The sequence below is a fragment of the Bos indicus genome, chromosome 1 (assembly GCF_029378745.1).
Source record: "Bos indicus isolate NIAB-ARS_2022 breed Sahiwal x Tharparkar chromosome 1, NIAB-ARS_B.indTharparkar_mat_pri_1.0, whole genome shotgun sequence".
Lineage (NCBI taxonomy): Eukaryota > Metazoa > Chordata > Mammalia > Artiodactyla > Bovidae > Bos > Bos indicus.
The window spans coordinates 83,932,208-83,954,511 of record NC_091760.1 but is presented as its reverse complement, the minus strand read 5'-3'; the positions used below and the strand labels follow the sequence as shown (position 1 = coordinate 83,954,511).

The following is a 22,304-nucleotide window of genomic DNA, read 5'->3' as shown; positions in this document are numbered from 1 at the left end:
TGTTTTCTCTGTTAAGGCTTCTCTTAGTATTTTTATGACTATGCTGTCATTCGTTGCATTTTCAGACCTCCAATCTGGCTCAGCTGGCAGCAGCGGCGGCGGCAGCAGTAGTGGTGGGGGAGGCAGTGGCAGCAGTGGAGCAACAGGAGGAACCGGTGGAGCCCAGAACCCTGCTGGCCCTGGAGGGATATCCCAGCATCTGACGTACACATCCTACATCCTCAAGCAAACCCCTCAGGTATGGTCATTTGTCACTGGTACTTTCTACATCACCTAGTTATTTATAATGACTGCTTTTAATTGTAGTGGATTTACCTTTACAACTGTGGAATCAGGGGGGTCAGTACTATTAATAACATTTTAGCCATGTTACAAATTTGTATTATTTGGGGCTTGCTGTGTTTTGAGAGAAAAGCAAGTAGAGATTCAGAAAGACTTAAGTAACTTATCCAGGATCTCTCTGCTGAGCTAGTTGGTAGAATTTGGGTTTAAACCCAGGTCTTCGTGAGAGATATTTGCTGTGCTGTTGCCTCTCATGGGTTTGGAATAGTATTGGTGTATAGTTGAAATTTTTCTCTTAGACGGGAGTAACCAGATAGTACCAAGTTATGGTTTGGAGTTAACATTGGATTCAAGGTTAGGGACAGGTTTCTGCCATCTTGTTTTCCCTTAATCCTTTCTTTCCCCTCTTTCTTGGCTCCTCTTTCTTTCTTTCTTGGCTCCTTTCCAAGTAAGGGAAAAGAATTTTGGTTCCAGGTTCTTAGTAAGAAGGCAGATGGTTATCAGTCTGAATGGTTAAATCCAGTTGTGAGGACTAGATTGTAAAACTTGAGCTTCCAACAGCCTGCTCTGTAACTCAAGTGCAAAGTTTGACAAGTAGGGATAGCTCTTGGTAGTGACACTGAGATCAGAGCTGTTCTGTTTGTTTTGATGAGTAGTAGAAATGAAGGGGAGCATTGTTATAATATGGGACCTTGTGATTTAAAGTCATTTGAACTTAACAAATTACTGATCAGGTCTTTGTTTGTAACTTAGGGCACATTTTTAGTTGGCCAGCCATCACCCCAGACATCTGGGAAACAGCTGACTACGGGGTCAGTGGTCCAAGGAACACTGGGAGTCAGCACATCTTCTGCACAAGGACAGCAGACATTAAAAGTCATCTCTGGACAAAAAACCACTTTGTTTACCCAGGTAAATGCACACACTCACACATTCCAAATACGTAGTAGTTATGGCATTTATTTTTTTGGGGGGGTGTTAGTTCTAAAAGGTCTTGTAGGTCTTCATAGAACCATTTAACTTCAGCTTCTTCAGCATTACTGGTTGGGGCATAGACTTGGATTACAGAGGATGAGATGGCTGGATGGCATCACTGACTCGATGGACGTGAGTCTGAGTGAACTCTGGGAGTTGGTGACGGACAGGGAGGCCTGGCGTGCTGCGATTCATGGGGTCGCAAAGAGTCGGACATGACTGAACAACTGAACTGAACTGAACTGATGGCATTTATTTAAATGTTACAGCTTGTTTCTTTCCACAGAGAAATTATAGTTACCTAAGAGAATAGGTGATAAAATAGTATAGAATAATAAGAATAAAATATCAAAATTTGCAGAAATATAAGTAGAATGAGAAGATGAGACCAGAGAGTTATTTAGAAATGCAAACAGTACTGTCTTGTATATTTGATAAAATTTGCCAAAGTTAAATAAGATGATCAGTTGTAAAATTCACACTACTTGTGAGAGGAATTAAAATAACCACATAATATTTTCTTAGAAGAAACAAAGATTTTCTTGACCCTTCATTCTAAAAATTTCTCTGCAGGGACTTTGTATCGGAGATTCTGAATAGTGTTACAGGTTGTTTCAGCCACACTATCCATATTGTAAGTAAATGCTATAGGAAGCTTGGTGTATGTTTCTGTAGCTTCTTTAGTATAGGTGGAAGAGTAATGACAGAGAATTTTGACTGGGCGAGGGGTATCATAATCATCTGTAGGAGAATCTACAGCTAAATTTCAAAGACTTAACAGATGAAATAAAGTGTAGAAGGTATAGACAGTGTGACGCCATTTTTAACAAATAAAGCACTTTTTATGTCTGTGTAGATCAGCAGTTCTCAAAGCACATCAGATTTTTGTCAAATGCTTTTTCTCTATTGAGAGGATCATATGGTTTTTCTTTTTTTTTTTAATTTGTTAATAAAGTGAATCATCGATATTTCAAATTTAAAACAACCATGCATTCCTAGAATGAAACCTACTTGGTTGTGATATTTTCAAATACTCTTTCAAAGTATTGTTGAATTTGATTTAGTAACATTTTGTCTAGAATTTTCCCAAGGAATATTGGTCAGTAATTTTCATTGTAATTTCTCTCTGATTTTGGTATCAGAGTAGTGCTGACCTCATAAAATGAGTTGGAAACTTCTCCATCTTTTTCACTTTTTGGAGAAGAATTTATGTCAACTTGGTATTATTTCTTAACTATTCAGAGTACACCAGTGAAACTGTAGTGGCCTGGAGCTTTTCTAATTGGGAAGGTGTTAATCTGCAGTTCCAATTTATTTAACACATATGACTGACTGTTCAGGTTATTTAGTCTTAAGGAGATTTGTTAGTTTATATCCTTAAAGGAATTGGTTTATTACATCTGTGTGTGTGTTTGTGTGTATATTAGTCGCTCAGCCGTGTGCGACTCTGTGACCCCATGGACTGTAGCCCACCAGGCTCCTCTGTCCATGGGATTCTCCAGGCAAGAATACTGGAGTGGGTTGCCATTCCCTTCTCCAGGGGATCTTTCCAACCCAGAGATTGAACCTGTGTCTCCTGCATTGCAGGCAGATACTTTACCGTGGAGCCATCAGAGAAGCCCTTTATTACATCTAAGTAGTTGAATTTCTTGGAACAAACTAGTTCATGATTTTCCCTCATTATCCTTTTAATGTCTGTAGGCTATTTAGTGATGTCCCCCTTTTCATTCTGGACTTTGATAATTACATATCTTCTCTTTTTTCTTGATCAGTCTAGTTAGAAGGTTTATCAGTTTTGTTGATCTTTTCAGATTACCAGCATTTGGTTTCCTTGAGTGTTGAATTCCCTTTGATCAGATGCTCTTTGCTATGTTAAACAGATATAAGGCTCCAGAATTCTTTAGGCAGTTCTTTAAAATCTTAGCAAATTTCTTCTAATCTGCTCATGTTGCACCCTATGCAGTGACTTTCTTTTTTTGTTCTGCCACAGCTAAGACCTTTGCTGTTGCTTTTTACTAAGGTATAATTTGCATTGAATAATGCGCACATCACAGTGTACTGCTCAGTGAGTTGGATGGATGTCTGTGCTCTTTCAAGCCTATCCCAGTCACGCTTCAGAGCATTTCCATCACTCTAAAACATAACCTTCATTTCTCATTCCACTTTTTTCTGTTACCATTTTTCTATTTCTGTTACCAGAGCAGCTTTTGTCTGTTCTTGAGCTTCATATCAATTATAGTTTTTTTTAGCTTCTGTTGTTGAACAGAGTGTTTTTGAGATTTATCCATGTGTGTATTGATTTTTGATTTTTGATTCTTGAATAATGTTTTGTTGCTTGACTCTACTCTCCTATTGATGGATACTTAGATTATTTCCAGGTTTTGACTTATGAATGATACTGTTATGAGCATTCTTATACAGATCATTTGTATAGTAGAATAGCTAGGTCATGGGGTAAATATAAGAAACTGATGGATAGTTTTATATCTGTCATTATCAAAGTGGTTGTACCATTTGATTCTCCCATGAGTAATGTGGGAGAGTTCTAGTTACTGTACATCCTCACAACAGAGTATCATCATTCTTTTAAATTTTAGCCATTTTTGTGAGTATGAAGTGATATCCCATTGTGATTTTAATTTGCGTGAGACCCCGATATAGATTAATGTCATGATTGCTTCTTCTGGATTCTAGTCATGACTCCATGCAATAATTTAACCAACCTGCAAAACTGAAAATGCTTAGTCATGCCTTTTATAGAAAAAGTTTGCTGAACCCTGACTTAAACCTCTAAAACTATAATTTGTTGAATGAGTCTCAAAAGCTAAATGCTATGCCTGTACTAGCACCATTAAATTACCCATTTAAATCTAGCCCTTGATTAGATTTTCATGTCTAAACATTATGTGTTACATTTAGGAGCATTTTGGGCTCAGGTTTTTAATAACAAATGTCTCCTACCTTTGAAGGCACAGTTGCCAAACAGGGACTTGCAAATACATTCATTTACTTGGTCTACATCAGGGATAAAGGAACGTTTGTATTAAAAGGTCATAAACTTGAGAGTTTGTTGGAAAGTACACAAATAAATACTTCATATAGTTTTGATTAGCAAGGCTTTCTTGGGGATGTGTTGGGGGTTGGGGGGCGGATATATAGGTAAAGATTGAATTGTGCCTGTTAACCAGGGTAACATTATTACTCCAACCTGTTTTGTTTCTGCAGGCAGCCCCAGGGGGACAGGCGTCTCTAATGAAAATATCTGATAGCACCTTGAAGTCTGTACCAGCCACGTCCCAGCTCTCAAAGCCTGGAACCACAATGCTGAGAGTTGCAGGAGGGGTTATCACAACTGCCACTTCCCCAGCTGTAGCCCTCTCAGCAAATGGGCCTGCACAACAGGTGAGAAGTAGTACGATAGTGGAAAATCATAATGAAGCATAAAATCAGTTAAAAAAACACACACAACATAAGCTAGTCATCAGGCACACTAATGGGCACTCTAATTGCTCTTTTTAAAAAAAATTCAAATATTCACATACCACAAAATTCACCATTTTAAAGTATACAGTTCAGTGGTTTTTATTCTCGGGGTTGTATAACCATCAGTTCAGTTCAGTTCAGTCGCTCAGTCGTGTCCAACTCTTTGCAACCCCATGAATTGCAGCATGCCAGGCCTCCCTGTCCATCACCAACTCCTGGAGTTCACTCAGACTCATGTCCATCGAGTCAGTGATGCCATCCAGCCATCTCATCCTCTGTCGTCCCCTTCGATCACTTCTATCTAATTCTAGAACTTTTTGTTTTTATTACTCCAAAAAGAAACTTAGTACCCAGTAGTAGTCACTCCCATTTCCTTCCTCCTTCTTCCAAGTCTTAGGCAGCTTCTAATCTACTTTCTTGTGACCGGCTTTTTTTGCTTAGCATAATTTCAAGGTTCATATATTTTATAGCATGTGTTAGTACTTATTCCTTTTTATAGCCGAATAATATTCAGTGTTATGGATTTTGTTTCTCCATTCATCAGTTAGTGGATATTTGGGCTGTTTTCCCCTTTTGATTATAATGATTAATGGTGCCATGAACATTTGTGTACAAGTTTTATGTTGCAGGTGGATTCTTTACCAGCTGAGCCATGAGGGAAGCCCTTTTATATAATCCTGTGTTTTCATTTATCTTGTCTTTATACCTAGGAAGGAATTGCTAAATGATATAGTAACTACATTTAACATTTTGAAGAACTACTAAACTGGTTTCCCAAGCAGCTGCACTGTTTTAGAGTCCCACCAGCAATGTATGAGGGTTCAAAGTTTTTCCAGTCTTTGCTGATAATTGTCCATGTTTGTTGTTTTTGTTTGGAGCTTTTGTTTGTTTGTTTTAGCAATTGTAGTGGGTGTGAAGTGGTATTTCACTGTGGTTTTGATATCCATTTCCCTGATGGCTAGTGATATTGTGCATCTTTTCACATACTTACTGGCCATTTGTATATTCTCTTTGGAGAAATGTCTATTCAGGTCCTTTACCCATTATTTGGTTGGGTTATTTACTCTCTTTCTGTTACTGAGTTGTAGGAACTCTTTGTATATTCTAGATACAAGTCTTTTACCGGATTTGCAAAAATTTTCTCCTTTCTTATCTGTCTTTTCACTTTCTTGAATCACAAAACTAACTTTGATGAAGTCCTATTTACCTGTTTTCTTTTTAATAGAGTTTTAAAAAAATAATTTTTATTATTTATTTTTGGCTGTGCTGAGTCTTCATTGCTGTACAGGCTTTTCTCTTGTTGTGGAGAGCAGGGGGTTACTCTCTGGTTGCGGTGCATGGGCTTATCATTGTGGCCTCTCTTGTTACGGAGTGCAGGTTCTAGGGCTCATGGGCTCAGTAGTTGTGGGTCCTGGGCTCTAGTTCATGGGCTCTAGTGCATGGGCTGAAGAGTTGTGGCCATGCTCGCAGGTTTAGTTGTTTTGTGGCATGTGGCATCTTCCTGGATCAGGGATTGAACCCATGTCTCCTGCATTGACAGGCAGATTCTTTGCACTGGGTCTTGGTTGCTGCAGATGGGCTTTCCCTAGTGGTGGCAAGCAGGGGCTACTCTTTGTTGCAGTGTGTGGGCTCCTCATTGCAGTGGTTTCACTTGTTGCAGAGCACAGGCCTTGGGTGCACAGGCTCACTGGTTGTGGTGTGTGACTCTAGAGCATGCAGACCCCAGTAGTTGCAGCTTGCAGGTCAGTAGTGGTGGCACATTGGCTCAGTTGCTTCATGGCATGTGGAATCCTCCTGGACCAGGGATCAAACCCATGTTCCCTGCATTGGCAGGTGGATTCCTATCCACTGCACCACCAGGGAAGTCCCCTATCAGTTTTTCTTTTATTGCTTATGTTTATGCTAGTAAAAAACCATTGCCTAATCCAAAGTCAGAAAATATAAGCCTATGTTTTCTTCTAAGAGTTTTCTAGTTTTGGCCCTTACATTTACCTCTTTGTCCATTTTGAATTAGCCTTTGTATACAGTATGAGATAGGGGGCCAAACTTTATTCTTCTGTTTGTAAGTATCCAGTTGGCCAGCAACATTTGTTGAAAAGTCTGTTTCCCTTTTGAATTGTCTTGACATCCCAAGATGCTCACTTCCCAGGCTTCACACCTCCTGCAACTACTGCTTCTCCTCACATGCCTACTCATACCACTCTACTTTGCAGTTCCTTGAACATACGCTCTTTCTTACCCCTCTGACTTTCTGCATGCTCTCTCCTTCCAGGGAAGACCCTCTTATTTCCCCCTTTTCCTGTCTTCAAGATATCCCTAACGCTCCCAGTTCTCTCCCTCCCATCCCTAGGCTGAAGGAGTGACCCTCTCACTTGTCATGCTGTCTTGTACCCTTGCCTGCTGCAGCCTTCTTCACTGTCTGGTAACCCTCTCCTTGAGGGCTTTTATCTCGGGACCCTAATATTTAACACTGTGCTTTGTATAGATGTTTGTTGAATAATATGACAAACTTTAAAATATTATACTGAGTTTTTAATAAAGTCATACTATTCCATTCTCACATTCTGAGATTATGTCTGATTGCGGGTGATAAGTTGAAATATTGTTTTATCAGTCAGTTCAGTCCCTCAGTCATGTCCGACTCTATGTGACCCCATGGACTGCAGCACGCCAGGCCTCCCTGTCCATCACCAACTCCCGGAGTTTACTCAAACTCATGTCCATTGAGTCGGTGATGCCATCCAACCATCCCATCCTCTGTCGTCCCTTTCTCCTCCCGCCTTCAATCTTTCCCAGCACCAGGGTCTTTTCCAGTGAGTCATTTCTTTGCATCAGGTGGCCAAAGTATTGGAGTTTCATCTTCAGCATCAGTCCTTCCAAAGAATATTCAGAATTGATTTCCTTTAGGACTGACTGGTTTGATCTCCTTGTAGTCCAAGGGACTCTCAAAAGTCCTCTCCATCACCACAGTTCAAAAGCCTCAGTTCTTCAGCGCTCAGCTTTCTTATAGTTCAGCCCTCACATCCATACATGACTACTGGGAAAACCATAGCCTTGGCTAGACAGACCTTATTTTATAAAGTGATAAATAGGTGGTGAATTTCTTAATGTGGTAATCCTATAATACGTCCTCATTTTGAAATTTTTAAAATGTCCTGGTCCATGAAGTCTGAAAGCATAGGAACTGCCAAACTAAAGAAGCAATTTTTTTACGTGGCATGACATTGAATAGGTAGTTAATAACAGCTATTAGCTAATATTTTGGGTGTGCTACATGGCAGTCACTGTTCTAAGTAAGTTACACTACTTTCTTCTTAATTTTTATTGTTTCTGGTTTTATGGTTTAGCAGTCAGAAGGAACAACTCCTGGTTCATCGTCTACTGTGGGTTCTGTCATGAAAACTTCCGGACAGCAGCAAGTGTGTGTGAGCCAGGCCGCTGTGGGATCCTGCAAGGCTCCTGCCCCCTCTGTCATCAGCGCCACGTCCCTGGTGTCCACACCAAACCCCATCTCTGGAAAAGCCACAGTGTCAGGTCAGTTGTATCATCATTTTATTTCCCTTTCCCTTCTTTGGCCTAGAATATTTCTGGAAGGTCCTCAGTTCAGCTCATTTGTGTCCGACTCTTTGCGACCCCATGAATCACAGCACGCCAGGCCTCCCTGTCCATCACCAACTCCTGGAGTTCACTCAGACTCAGATCCATCGAGTTGGTGATGCCATCCAGCCATCGCATCTGTCGTCCCCTTCTCCTCCTGCCCCCAATCCCTCCCAGCATCAGGGTCTTTTCCAGTGAGTCAACTCTTCACATGAGGTGGCCAAAGTATTGGAGTTTCAGCTTCAGCATCAGTCCTTCCAATGAACACCCAGGACTGATCTCCTTTAGGATGGACTGGTTGGATCTCCTTGCAGTCCAAGGGACTCTCCCCAAAATTTTGTATAATAAATTATTAAAAACCATTAACTTGGAGGCATTTTTCATATAGCTTCTTTCTAGATGAAGTATTATTTAAAATGTAGGTATAAATTTTCAAGTCTGAAATGTTTTTATGGATTGAGTAAGAATTTTTAAGTGATATAGTAAAACTTCAGCCATCTGGAACTCTGGGAATTTCTCATCAGTTTTGAATGGAGCTTATAGCAAAACATCCTACATTTCTTTTTGCTTTCATAAAGTACATAAAATGTAAAATTTTAAACGTAAAGATGTAAATTTTGAGTCCAAGACATGGTTTTTAACAGTAGTTACTGTATTAAGTTGTGTCAGAATGACATGCCTGAGGTTTGGTAAAATGTGTCCTGTCTCCATGCCCATACTGAATGGCCTCAGAAAAGTGTGCCTTTTACTTCTTTGGGTAAGCTAGAGCACAAATCCTGAAGCTGGATTGCCTAATGCTTACTTCATGAAGTTTAAATGCCTAGGGTACTGTCTGACATGTAGTAATGATTATATAAATAATTGCTGCTATTGTCATTTTTAGTATCATCGTTGTTAGTCCACGTTCCCTTACCTACAATTCTGAAATTCAAAAAGCTGTAAAAACCGAAGGTTTGCTTACTGTTGTTGTTCTCCATAACTATTTTAGAGAAAAATCTGACTGCCGGCTCACTGGAAAGACCCTAATGCTGGGAAAGATTGAGGGCAGAAAGGAGAAGGGGGCAACAGAGGATGAGATGGATAGCATCAGCAACTCAATGGACATGAATTTGAGCAAACTCAGGGAGATAGTGGAGTGCAGAGGGGCATGGCATGCTACATACAGTCCATGGGGTTGCAGAGAGTCAGACATTACTTAGTGACTTAACAATAACATATATCATTTACAGACACATATGTACATACAGAGAAACATACATAAATACATACACATACATATAGTCAACTCATTGGAAAAGACCCTGATGCTGGGAAAGATTGAGGGTGGGAGGAGAAGGGGTCGACATGAGATGGTTGGATGGTATCACTGACTCACTGGACATGAGTTTGAGCAAACCTTGGGATATAATGAAGAACAGGGAAGCTTGGAGTGCTGCAGTTCATGGTGTCTTAAAGCGTTGGACACAACTTAGCAACTAAACAACAACACATGCCCCAGTCCCTTTGCATAAAGATTGTGGATATTCTTCCCTGTTACTGCATATAGTTTGCTAAAATAAAAGCACAGGCTTGTGAGCTCTTCAGTCTAAATAAATCATCTTGACAACACTTGGGTATTTTCAAAACTAACAAAAAAAATTTTGTGGAAATTCTCGTTTATTTTTCCCATGGTTTCTACCTCCCAATTAAAATTGACCAAATTTTTTTTATGAGGGTATTTTTGTTTTTCTTTTTTTTTAAGGCTGAGGAATCCACCTTAAATCCTTTCAGGGAGGCAGTGGCCAGGGGACAGTGGTCTCTTTTGGTTCAACCACTTTGTGCCTGACACGGTCCACAGAAATTGTCTTGCTGAGGGTGGATGCCCTTGTGGCCTGATGCATTTCATGTCCCCCTTATCCTCACATGACAGTCTTCATGTGGCAGGTGCCTTAATGGCTTCTAAGTGCCTGACCCGTGCCCACACAATATTGGTTGGCCTAGTCCTCAGTTGTAAAGAAGACAAAAGAGAGACCCTTACCCATTCAGGTGGCAGCTACTGGGGCACAGTGAGCAGTGGGGCCTTTGGAACACACCAGAGGGTAACCCTGGCCAGAGTTCCTCAGTTGCTTCCACAGCACTTGCCTGGTGGCAGAGGGTCCCTATGAGAAAGGAGAAGCGAGGAGGTGGGGGAAGAGACCCCAGGTTCCCTGTACAAGCCACCAGAAATGCCGTGGTCCGAGCACACGTTGGAAAAGAATTTCCAGAGATGAGACAGAATGAGAGGGAAATATAGTTTATTAGAGTGGGAGACACTGTTAGAACAGTGGGCCAGCCCAAGGGAGAACCAACCATGTTGTTATTATCACTAGATTCCATTGTTGTTTAGTTGCTCACTTGTGTCCAACTCTTTGTGACCCCATGGACTACAGCATGTCAGGTTTCCCTGTCCTTGCTGTCTCCTGGATTTTGCTCAAACTCGTGTTCATTGAATTGGTGATGTTATCCAACCACCTCATCCTCTGTTGTCTTCTCCTGCCTTCAGTATTTCCCAGCATCAGAGTCTTTTCCAGTGAGTCAGCAGCCCTTCACATCAGGTGGCCAGTTTTGGAGCTTCAGCATCATTTGTTTCAATGAATATTCAGGGTTGATTTCCTTTAGGATTAACTGATTTGATCTCCTTGCAGTCCAAGGGCCTCTCAGGAGTCTTCTCCAGTCAAAAGCATTAATTCTTCGGTATTCAGCTTTCTTTATGGTCCAACTCTCACATCCATACATGACAACTGGAAAAACCATAGCTTTGATGATATGAACCTTTTTTGGCAAAGTGATGTCTCTACTTTTTAATACGCTATCTCGATTTGTCATAGCTTTTCTTCCAAGGAGCAAGTCTTTTAATTTCGTGATTGCAGTCACCATCCACAGTGATTTTGGAGCCCAAGAAAATAAAGTCTGTCACTATTTCCATTTTTTCCCCATTTATTTACAGTGAGGTGATGGGACCAGATGCCATGATCTTAGCTTTCTGAATGTTGAGTTTTAAGCCAGCTTTTTCACTGTCCTCTTTCACCTTCATCAAGAGGCTCTTTAGTTCCTCTTCGCTTTCTGCCATTAGGATGGTGTCATCTGCATATCTGAGGTTATTGATAGTTCTCCCGTCAGTCTTGATTCCAGCTTGAACTTCATGCAGCCCAACATTTCACACGATGTACTTTGCACATAAGTTCCATTTATGACTCCAAATCAAAACCCTATGTTTCATTTGCTTTTTGGATGGTTAAGTACCAAAACATTAAGGCTCATTTATTTTCCCATGGTTTCTACCCCTCAGTTAAGATTGACCAATTTTTCTTTTATGAGGATTGCTTGTTCTCTGCTAACTGAATGTTTAGAGGTAGTGTATTAGCACTGGAGTAGAAATTATAGAAGTGGAAGGAATTACTATTGTAAGAAATGAATAAGAGACTCATTATTTTCTACTATCCATTAATTTTGTGTGTGTGGATTCTTGTTTTTTTAAATTGAGGTATAAAGGCAATGGCACCCCACTCCAATACTCTTGCCTGGAAAATCCCATGGACAGAGGAGCCTGGTAGGCTGCAGTCCATGGGGTCGCTAAGAGTTGGACACAACTGAGTGATGTCACTTTCACTTTTCACTTTCATGCATTGGAGAAGGAAATGGCAACCCACTCCAGTGTTCTTGCCTGGAGAATCCCAGGGACAGGGGAGCCTGGTGGGCTGCCGTCTATGGGGTCGCACAGAGTCGGACACGACTGAAGCAACTTAGCAGTAGCATAATCTTTATAATTTTTCAATTAATTTTTTTGTGTGCATTACAAACTATTTTGAACAAGATTCCCATTGTGACTGGAACAGAGTAAGCAAGGGAAAGAGTACTAGGAGGTAAAGTCAGAGTGATGGGGCCAAATCACATAGGGCCTTTGTGGATCATTGTAAAAACATTGATTTTTACTTCAAGAGAAGCCATTGTAGGGGTCTTCCACTAAGGAGTAACATGAACTGCCTGTATCTTTTAATAAGTCATTGGCTATAGCATTTAGATTAATCTGTGGGGCACAAGATGGAAGCAGGGGACAGACCAAGAAGTAGACACTAAACTAAGAAAGAAACTTTGCTGTATTAGGGACCTCTGGCAATATCAGACTAAAAGGAGTTCCAGAAGTAAACAGAAAAGTTTAGTAATTACATTATCATTGGATTTCTCAGTAGCAGTACTGGAAGCTGGTTTTCAAAATTTTTGCTTTTCAAAATTCTAGAGGGGAATTCTTGTAGTCTAGAGTTCTGCAGTTGGCCCAATCTTTACTAAGTATGAGGGTAGATATTTTCTGACAGGCAGCCTTTCAAATGTATTTTCTAGATTCTGTCTCGGAGCATAATTAAAATATATGTTTCATCAGAGCTAAGAGATGTAGACCAGGAAAAAGGACAAAAATAGAAGGAAGGCAAAGGGAACTCTCAGGGTAGCTATGAAGTATGTTCTACAGCTGAGACCTTGGCCGCAGGCCTAGAAACCAGCAGTCTAGATGGAGCAAGCAGATCAGAGCACCCTGGGAAGGATAGCTCTGACTTTAAAAATGGAAGTGTAAATTATTTAAGAGGTTTGACCATATGGAGGAGAACTCTGTATTTGGGGGGAGGTTTGTAGTGTTTTTGAAGGACATGGGAAGACTTTGGTATGTTGTTGAAAGAGAACTAAATAAGCAGATGAAAAGGAAGAAAATTTTTAACTCCAGAAAATGAAATGGAATCATAGTATCATGGTATTCTTTGGATCAATAGAGGCCACTATTGGAGGAGAGGGAAGATAGGGTCTAAAGCTTATCTACCCTAATAGTCAGTGTGTAGCATTAAAATGTTACATCAAATTGAATCAAGGCCTACAATATACACATTGTTTTAAAAGACCAAAAGGGTTAAAAGTGGATGCTACCTGTGAACAAGATGAAGACAGGGAGGTGGAGCAAAGGATGGCTGTTTTTAGTTATATGCCTTTTAGCCCTTTGTAACTTTTCAACTGATAAGCGTATAGTATAGTATTAAAATAGAAATAAGAATTGTTAAAATATGAAGAAACAGGTAATTGTACTCTTGGGCGGGGGTTGGGGGCACATCTCAGTAACTAACTACTGCTTGACGATCTAACATTCACTGATTCCAGAGAATGATTTTGTTTATTGAAGGCTTTGTTCTTGAAAGTATTTGAGATCCAACTGCATTCCAGTGCCTTAAAGGACCTTTAGCCTCTGTTGGTATTCTTAGGTTTTTCTAACATGCATTTCCGCTGTTTCTTGTGTACTCTTTCTGTCACTCTTCCACTGGCCCTCTGAATGCCTAGAATAGTTTTATGATGGAAATGGGAGTATGGAAATTGCTTTAAAGCGAAGTAGGAGAGGATGAACCTTTCTAAAATAAGTGGAGACTATCTGGTTTGAAAAATAAAGGCTGCACAAAGATAGGAAACTGCAAGTTCTGGTGAGTACATAGATTGAAGCATTAGATACGGTAGAGATGTTGTGAAGGAGATGTAGATAAATTAGGACCAGATTAAAATGGACTCCTTGTGTTTGACTAATTTTGGAAACATACTCTAGGCAGACCAGAGCCAGAGAAGGTTTTCAAGTAGGAAAATGATAATTATCCAAACCAAAAATACAAAATTTTACATCCAGTTTGTATCACAGCTGTATGTAAAACAAATAGTCATAGAAAACTAACATTGAGAAAAACTATCTCAAAATAATGATACTGGTTGTCTCTGCAGTAGGACTCTGTGGCTTTTTTCTATTATTTCCACTTTTTCAAAAATTTTTGTATTATGATAGCAGGGTAAAAAATAAATCATTATTGTTGCATCATTGTCTCCTTGAGAAACCTGCTTCATCCATTGCCTCATGCTTCTGGCTCTTTCTTTATGGAAAGAGTAAATGTCCTAAGAACATCCTGCTGTGAGAAAATGTGAATGCTAAAGAAGGCAGGAACTTTAAGGAAGCATCTGATCTTCAGCTTGGCCTTATCTTCCAACTTATTTTAGGATTGTTAAAGATTCACTCCAGTCAATCCAATCCCCAGCAGGCTGTCCTGACGATCCCCAGCCAGCTCAAACCACTCAGTGTAAACACGTCTGGAGGTGTGCAGACGATACTGATGCCTGTGAATAAAGGTGAGTCCTTCACCTGTTGGGTGTGGTTGTCTCTCCAGTCTCTCTGCCTGGAGGGTGTGTCTGGTGGGAGGGTCTGTCTGGTGGGAAGGTCTGTAGTCCGTCCTTTGGTGGCCACTCCTGCCTTGTACAGCCTGCCCTTGAGCTGTCACCATACTTCCTAGCACCAGCTCTGGGACTGAAAGTAACACCCAAGTGATCCATTGACTTCTAAATAGCTGCTCATTTCTAAAGTTGAGCAGGGAAGTAGATCTTAAACATTTATGAGAGTACAGGTCTATTGGGTTTTTACTTTCTGAGGTTAGTGACCAAGCCTGCATTTCCACGGTTGACAATAACAGCTCAGTTACCCTGGTACTAATAGTAAACAGCCCACCTTATAAATCTGTGTAAAGCAAGGACCTTACCATTTCTGTTACACTGAAATTGTTTTTGTGCTAGTCATCTACAGTAGAGCTGTCACCTGGGAGATAGATTATTTTCATTAAAATAATTTATGTATTTCTTATATCCTCCCCTCCTCTTTTGCCTGTTAGTGGTTCAATCGTTTTCTACCAGCAAATCACCTGCCATTCTGCCTGTGGCTGCCCCAACTCCAGTTGTCCCCAGCTCTGCTCCAGCAGCTGTTACAAAAGGTATGTCATTTCCCACAGTATGTTTGCCCAGAAGTTTTATGCAAGACATTACTATCATAAGACTCCCTTGAATTTCAGCATTCATGAATCAGTCGCTTCAAAAATACGTAGGGTGTTTATTGGCACATCGGAGAAGGCAATGGCACCCCACTCCAGTACTCTTGCTTGGAAAATCCCATGGATGGAGGAGCCTGGTGGGCTGTAGTCCATGGGGTCACTGAGGGTTGGACACGACTGAGTGACTTCACTTTGACTTTTCACTTTCATGCATTGGAGAAGGAAATGGCGACCCACTCCAGTGTTTCTGCCTGGAGAATCCCAGGGACGGGGGAGCCTATGGGGTCGCACAGAGTTGGACATGACTGAAGTGACTTAGCAGTATTGGCACATGGCCATGCCGATTCATTTGTATATTGTCCGTGTGTGCACTGCAGCCTCAGAGTTTGGTCATTCCAGCTGAGTTCACATGACCCACAAAGCCTAAAGTATTTACTGATTAGTTCTTATAGGAGAAGTATGTCAGTCATGATGAAAGATGCTAACCTAAACCAGCATCTCTCCTCAGTAGCAGGTGTGTATCATAGTCCTCATACAGATTCTGATTCAGTTAATTTTGGACTGGACCAGAGCATTTCTGTTTTGATTTTAATTAAGCATACCATTTGATGAATTTTGACAACTGCATGAACCTAGCATCCCATTCACACTATAGGAATTCTCATCCCCTGTAGGCAGCCACTGTTTCAATTTCTATGATAGATTAATCGTGTCTGTTTTTTAACTTCATGTGAATGGAAGCACATGCATTCTTTTGTGTCTGATTTAATTCACCCACTCAGTGTTTTTTGAGATTCAGCCATGTTGTTGCTAAGTAGTATTCCATACTGTAGAGGTGAATGGATAGACCATAGTATGTTTATCCTGTCTCCTGTTGGTGGACATTAGGTTTGTTTCCAGTTTGGGGCTATTATATGTAAGTCTTAGAAGAGCCTATCCAGTAAATAGCTCTCCCAACCTGAAAATACTGATTATATGATTTTGTGATTGAGTGCCAGATTAAATTATTGTATTTACAGGAATTCCCTGGTGTAGTTAGGACTTGGTGCTTTCACTCTATGGCAGGTTCAGTCCCCAGCTGAGGAACTAAGAGAACCACAAGCAGTGCCATGTGGCCAAATAAATAAATAGCATATACTTGCATCTACAGAACTAGAGTGTCTGAACTTTTTCTGAGGGCTTCCTTCTGTTTCTTGACGTCTCAGAATCACTAGGGGTTGGGGGAAGATGTCTTGCTGACAGTGGAATTAGCAAGGTCACTCAATACAAGTTGTTATACATATAAAAGCCACTTCGAGTTCTATATAGAAATTAACTGCCAACGATCCACTAAATATTTATGAGAGAAACTTAAAGACCTAAAAGAACTTGAAGGATATACAATTACAATTAATTATATAAATTTACTGAAATACCTGATTTTAGTCTGTCTCCCTAAAGGACATGGGTTCAGTACAGTCCCAGTCAGAATCTCTAGTGTTGTTTTGGTGTTTGTGTAGAAATTGACAAGATAGTCTAAAATGTATATGGGAATGCACAGGCCTAGAGTAGCTGATACAATATTGAATAAAAAGCTGGGGGACTTGGGTCACCAGATGTATATATACTGTAAGGCTACATAATTGAGATAGCGTAGTATTGGTTCAAGAACAGACAGAATGTAGGGGTCAGGCAATGGAAGGTACAAACCGTTGGATGTAAGACAGGCTCAGAGATGTACTGTTCAGCACAGGGAATATAGCCAGTACTTACCTGATTTATGACAGACTCAGCAGGGAAAAGATGTTCTTTTCAATAAGTTGTACTGGGCTAATTAGATATATCCTTTTGGGGGAAAGAAGAAAACTTGGCCCCTACCTTACTTACATCATAAAATTTAATTTGCATTGGGTCCTAGACCTAAATGTGAAGGATGAAACAGTAAAGCTTCTGGAAGAGAATATGAGAATATCTTCATGACTTTGGGCAAAGAAAACACAAGAAAAGCAGCCATGAAAGAACAGATTAATAAATTAGACTTTATTAATACTAGGAACTTTACTGTATCGGATGGACAAAATTTAAGAGTGAAAGTCGCCACATACATCCTGAAAGATATTTGCAATTGATATATCTGACAAAGAGTTCTCCCCAGAATATAGAAGACCTAAAAGTCAGTATGAAAAAGACGCTGAATTTTTTTTTAAAGAGCAAGAAGTATAAACAGACACTTTACAGAAGAGGATATTTAAATACAATGAAATGAAAAGTTGTTCACCCTCATCAGTCGTCAAAGGAATGCAAGTTAAAACCATAGTGATACTGTTCTTTCACCAGAATTAAAAGAACTGCATTGCTAAGTGTTGACAAGGATGTGAAGCAACTGGAACTCACATACCCTGCTTGTGGGGCTACAAATTGACATAATAACTTTGGAAATGAGTTTGGCAGTTTCTGGTAAAGTTAAACATGTTATCTGTCATGTGTTCCAGGAGGTACACTTCTAGGAAATGCATGCATATGTGCACCCAGATACATATACAAGCTTTCCTTTTTTTTTTTTTTTTTAATAGCCAAAAAGATGCTGACACAAAAGGGTATACACGATGTGATTCCAGTTATATAAAATTTAAAGTGGAATTGGCAGAGAGGAATGCTAGAAGCATAAGGGACCCTGGCTGAGGACTGGAAATACTCTGCATTTTGATTGAGGTGCTGGGTGCATGGATGTATATGTAGGTAAAATTTATCAAACTGTACCCTTAATATTTGTGCATTTTTTGCAAGTTATGCATCAGTGAAAAGGGGGAAGATACACTGTGTATCTCACTTGTAGACCTTTGCTTATATGAAACTATTGAGGGATGTTGAGTAGAAAATGACACTAGCACGCTGCTTTAGGCGCATGTACTGGTGCTCGTGTACAAGGTGAGTCGTAAGGGGATAGACTGACGGCAGGGGAGCTGGTGCAAAAGAAGTGTGCACGCATAGTGTTTTGATCAGAGACTATAGAAGGAAGACACATGCTCCTGACACAGTTATCTTCTGTCAGTAGATTTGGTAAGATCATGGCATCCGGTCCCATCACTCCATGGCAAATAGATGGGGAAACAGTGACTGACTTTATTTTTGTGGGCTCCAAAATCACTGCAGATGGTGACTGCAGCCATGAAATTAAAAGACGCTTACTCCTTGGAAGGAAAGTTATGACCAACCTAGACAGCATATCGAAAAGCAGAGACGTTACTTTGTCAACAAAGGTCTGTCTGGTCAAGGCTACGGTTTTTTGAGTGGTCATGTATGGATGTGAGAGTTGGACTGTGAAGAAAGCTGAGCACCAAAGAATTGATGCTTTTAAACTGTGGTGTTGGAGAAGACTCTTGAGAGTCCCTTGGACTGCAAGGAGATCCAACCAGTCCATCCTAAAGCAGATCAGCCCCGGGTGTTCATTGGAAGGACTGATGTTGAAGCTGAAGCTCCAATACTTTGGCCACCTGATGCGAAGAGCTGACTCATTTGAAAAGACCCTGATGCTGGGAACGATTGAGGGCAGGAGGAGAAGGGGACGACAGAGGATGAGATGGTTGGATGGCATCACTGACTCAATGGACATGGGTTTGGGTGGACTCCGGGAGTTGGTGATGGACAGGGAGGCCTGGTGTGCTGCCGTTCATGGGGTCGCAAAGAGTCGGACACAACTGAGCAACTGAACTGAACTGAAAAGCCTCATGTGATGAGCTCGGATTTTTCCCAGTACAAAAGATCTGATTTTTTTGTTTTTTGCTGTGTGTCTCAGAACACTAAGATAATGCTAAAAGTTGATAAACTTAGCTGGAGAGATGATAAACAATAGGATATTAAACTTAGAACAGGCCAGCATTGTATTTTAATGTGGCGTTGTTCAAGTGTAAGAGTGCATGTGTGTGGTCTTCCACAGTGGTGTGGTTAGCCTTCTAAGAAATATCTAAAAGCCATTTTATTGCCCTGCCTTTGTCATGAGACACAGGCTAACAGTTCTCCCCTTGTCTGCTGATCCCGTGACGACAGGCGCTATCCCAGCACCCTGGCTGTCTCTGCAGCTGTGGCAGCACCCTCACTGGGTTCCCATTGTTTCTGTCCACAGGTGTCGTTCCATCATTGAGCCCTAATAGCACTCTCATTGTTTCTATTCCCTTGTAGTGAAGACAGAACCGGAAACACCTGCACCAGGGGGCCCCTCCCAGGATGGTCAGACAGCAGTGAAAACAGAAGACAGTTCTGAGCTGGGAAACTATGTCATTAAGTAATTATTTCAGTCCTTTCTAAGGGGTTTGTGCTTTTAGTATGTTATGGTACTTGAAAAAAACCATCCCTGTGACAACTATATGTAGAGTTTTCTGTATGCATTAAGCCCTTTGATGGGTAGAAGCTTCTGTCCATGTGTGGTGAACAAGTATTACCATTTGCTGCACAGCTCAGGAGGCTTCATTTAACACCTCGATGTGACCTCCGAGTGGCACCTGATTAAGGGCCTTGGATGCAATTATAGGTCTCCCTTCCTTTGAGCTTGCCAACATCAAGTTTCTTTGCTCCATCTTTGGGTGTGAAATTTATGATGTAATTGCTCAGGTGTGTGTACATTTTGTGTTGCAGTATCCACACGTGTGCCCAGTCTTAAACAGCTGCCTTTTTATGGCCCATACACACTCAGTGCTGCTTCTAGAAATACTGAGATTTTCTCATTTCCAAACTGGGGGAAACCCACTTCTAGCATATTTTGAAGTACCTCAAACTGCTTGGACGGTAGAGACTTAGCCACTTTCACAGAGTTGACAGCATGAACTGTAGTAACACTATGAGTCTCTGCTCTAGTGACAGTCCCACTACAGAAAGATTACATGACTATTTTAAAATATAAAATGAAATGTCAAGTTTGCATTATTTGTCATTCCTGGGGTCTCATCTGTTTTAGTGTTGACTTTAAGCATTAAATGCTTTTTGTTTATAAACAAGGCAATATATAGAAGGACATGCAGATATAGTTGGGTTTAATTCCCTTGTAAAGGAGAAATATTTAATACATACATAAATTCATACGTATATACACACACAGAGAAACCACTGTATGTATTCGCTACCCAAATTTTCTTTTGTCCTTCACAGGATAGACCATTTAGAGACCATCCAGCAACTCTTAACAGCAGTAGTGAAGAAGATCCCATTAATTACTGCAAAAAGTAAGACCACACTGAGTATACGGGAGCGTGGTTTAAAGCTGTGACCTGCTTGGGGTATTGAGTCAGTTTGAATCACTTGGTGTTGTAATTGATACTGACGGTAGTTATCTTGGGGGGTGGGGTTTAGCTACAGCTGTAGCTTATTTGCAGGGTTTAGCATTCACACTGTCTTGGTCAGTCGGTTAGTCTTTTACTACTTTCACTGTGTTTGATCTGCAGAAGGAATTTTTTTTGTTATAGTATAGAAATTATAAATATGTAGTGTATATATAAAATTGTATTTGTTTTTAATGTTTATTAATAAGGAAAATAATTAGCATTTGCCCGCAGCATGCCAGACTCTGCAGGCTCATTATACTTTCTTATTTAGCCATGGTCTCTGTAGGATACATGGTGTCATCTCCATTTCACAAATGAGAAAACTGAGAATAAGCAAGGTTGAGTCACCTGTTCAAAATCACAATAGCTATAGGTCATGCAGTTTTGATTCCAGAGTCATTTATCTTTCATCTGACACTCCTGTCACTCACTCTGTAGAACTGCATGACTATCAAGACCTCCAGCAGTGAAGTCTCCTCTGTCCCTGCCCATTGTTAGCAAGACTGAACCATTTGCTTCTCAGCCCTGGTTGCTCTGACAGAGGGCATGACTGACAGCCTGTGGATACTTAGGTGTCTGCTCTTGGGCAAGGTCACCTGTGAACATTTAGAGGGAAGGGATGAAGCAGATCATCACTTCACATTCATGGGACTATGAAATGATGAGCTGAGTACAGACTACCCTGCTTTTTTTCCAGCTGTAATAGCAAAAATTATTTTTTTTCCCCTCAGGGTTTAGGGGGTCATTTTGAAGTAGCTCAGAGTCAATTTTCAATGATTCTTCTAGCCCAGCAGAAAAAAATTTTAATCTTTTTTAAAAAAATCAGATGCAAATATAGAATGTTCAAGCTTAAAGGCAGTTCAGAAGCCATCTTCCTAGTCGTCTAATTTTACAGTTAAGAAAACTGAAGCCCAGAGTGATGATGTAGGTTGCTCAAGGCAGCTTAGTTAATAGGCCAGGGCTAGTCCTCAGGTCTGCTCCCAGTGGAGTGCCATTGCCATTTATTTTAATAGAAAATCTCCTGTCATGATGAAGCTTTCTCTACCACAGAAGCTGATTTTCCCAAGGAGGGCTGTTGTTTTGAGTACACATGAATGAGATGCCTTCTCTTCTAAGGACAAGCCCTTCTGTATTATGTTGCATCAAACTTGCCTAGTAAGGAACATAGCCCATAAAGAGGTCTAAAGAAACTTTTTGGACATGCCTCCAGCAAATAAGATTTTATTTAAATCTTAACTTTATTCAGAGTTTGCTGGATATGTGCATTCTAGGTGAAGATGCCAGCTGTTTTTCTGCAAAATCTGTGGAGCAGTATTATGGCTGGAACATTGGGAAAAGGAGAGCTGCTGAGGTAATCCCATGTCTGCCTCTTTGATATGCAGGACACCACTGAGAGCCTGTTGGAGAAAATAATCAAACACATGTGCATTCTGGCTGCTTCCATAAACATCGTCATATGGAGCAGTGATAAATTCTGCGGCATGTTTTGTTAAATATTTGATGGTAGAACTTTTTCCTTAGTTAAAAATCTCATTCTCCAAAGACTTGTAGGTAGCCTTTGAAAGACCTACTTTCTTTTCCTGCATTGCTAAAAATTTCTAAAAGTTTTTAAAGAATTGTAATATGTTAAAATTAAGTCAACTATTTATTGTTCAGTGTGGCAGCTACTCTGCCAAACAGTGAGGCTATAAGAGGAAGTGGCAAGTACAAAGGCGTGCGTAGGAAGCTTTGAGAAAGTCAGCGATGGGTTTGAGGAGGGCGGGAAAGTGGGAGATCACAGGCTGGGACCAGCTGAAACACCTTATAGGCTAGGCTTAGGAATTTC

The 22,304-nt window shown here is 40.6% G+C and overlaps 1 protein-coding gene across 11 annotated transcripts in view; it reads left to right on the top strand.

Moving 5' to 3' along the window:
• YEATS2 (YEATS domain containing 2) overlaps positions 1-22,304 on the top strand; it is a 102,601-nt gene that overhangs the window by 73,364 nt on the left and 6,933 nt on the right. For 8 of the 11 annotated variants that reach the window (XM_070791044.1, XM_070791063.1, XM_070791065.1 and 5 more), the window contains 9 exons: positions 66-238; positions 1,036-1,194; positions 4,483-4,659; positions 8,088-8,274; positions 14,368-14,496; positions 15,030-15,128; positions 19,344-19,446; positions 20,307-20,380; positions 21,751-21,830. In XM_070791044.1, the coding sequence (XP_070647145.1) occupies positions 66-238; positions 1,036-1,194; positions 4,483-4,659; positions 8,088-8,274; positions 14,368-14,496; positions 15,030-15,128; positions 19,344-19,446; positions 20,307-20,380; positions 21,751-21,830 (1,181 nt within the window). The remainder of the gene's footprint in view (positions 1-65; positions 239-1,035; positions 1,195-4,482; positions 4,660-8,087; positions 8,275-14,367; positions 14,497-15,029; positions 15,129-19,343; positions 19,447-20,306; positions 20,381-21,750; positions 21,831-22,304) is intronic. The other 3 variants (XM_019958882.2, XM_070791049.1, XR_011567081.1) reach the window with 2 other exon arrangements.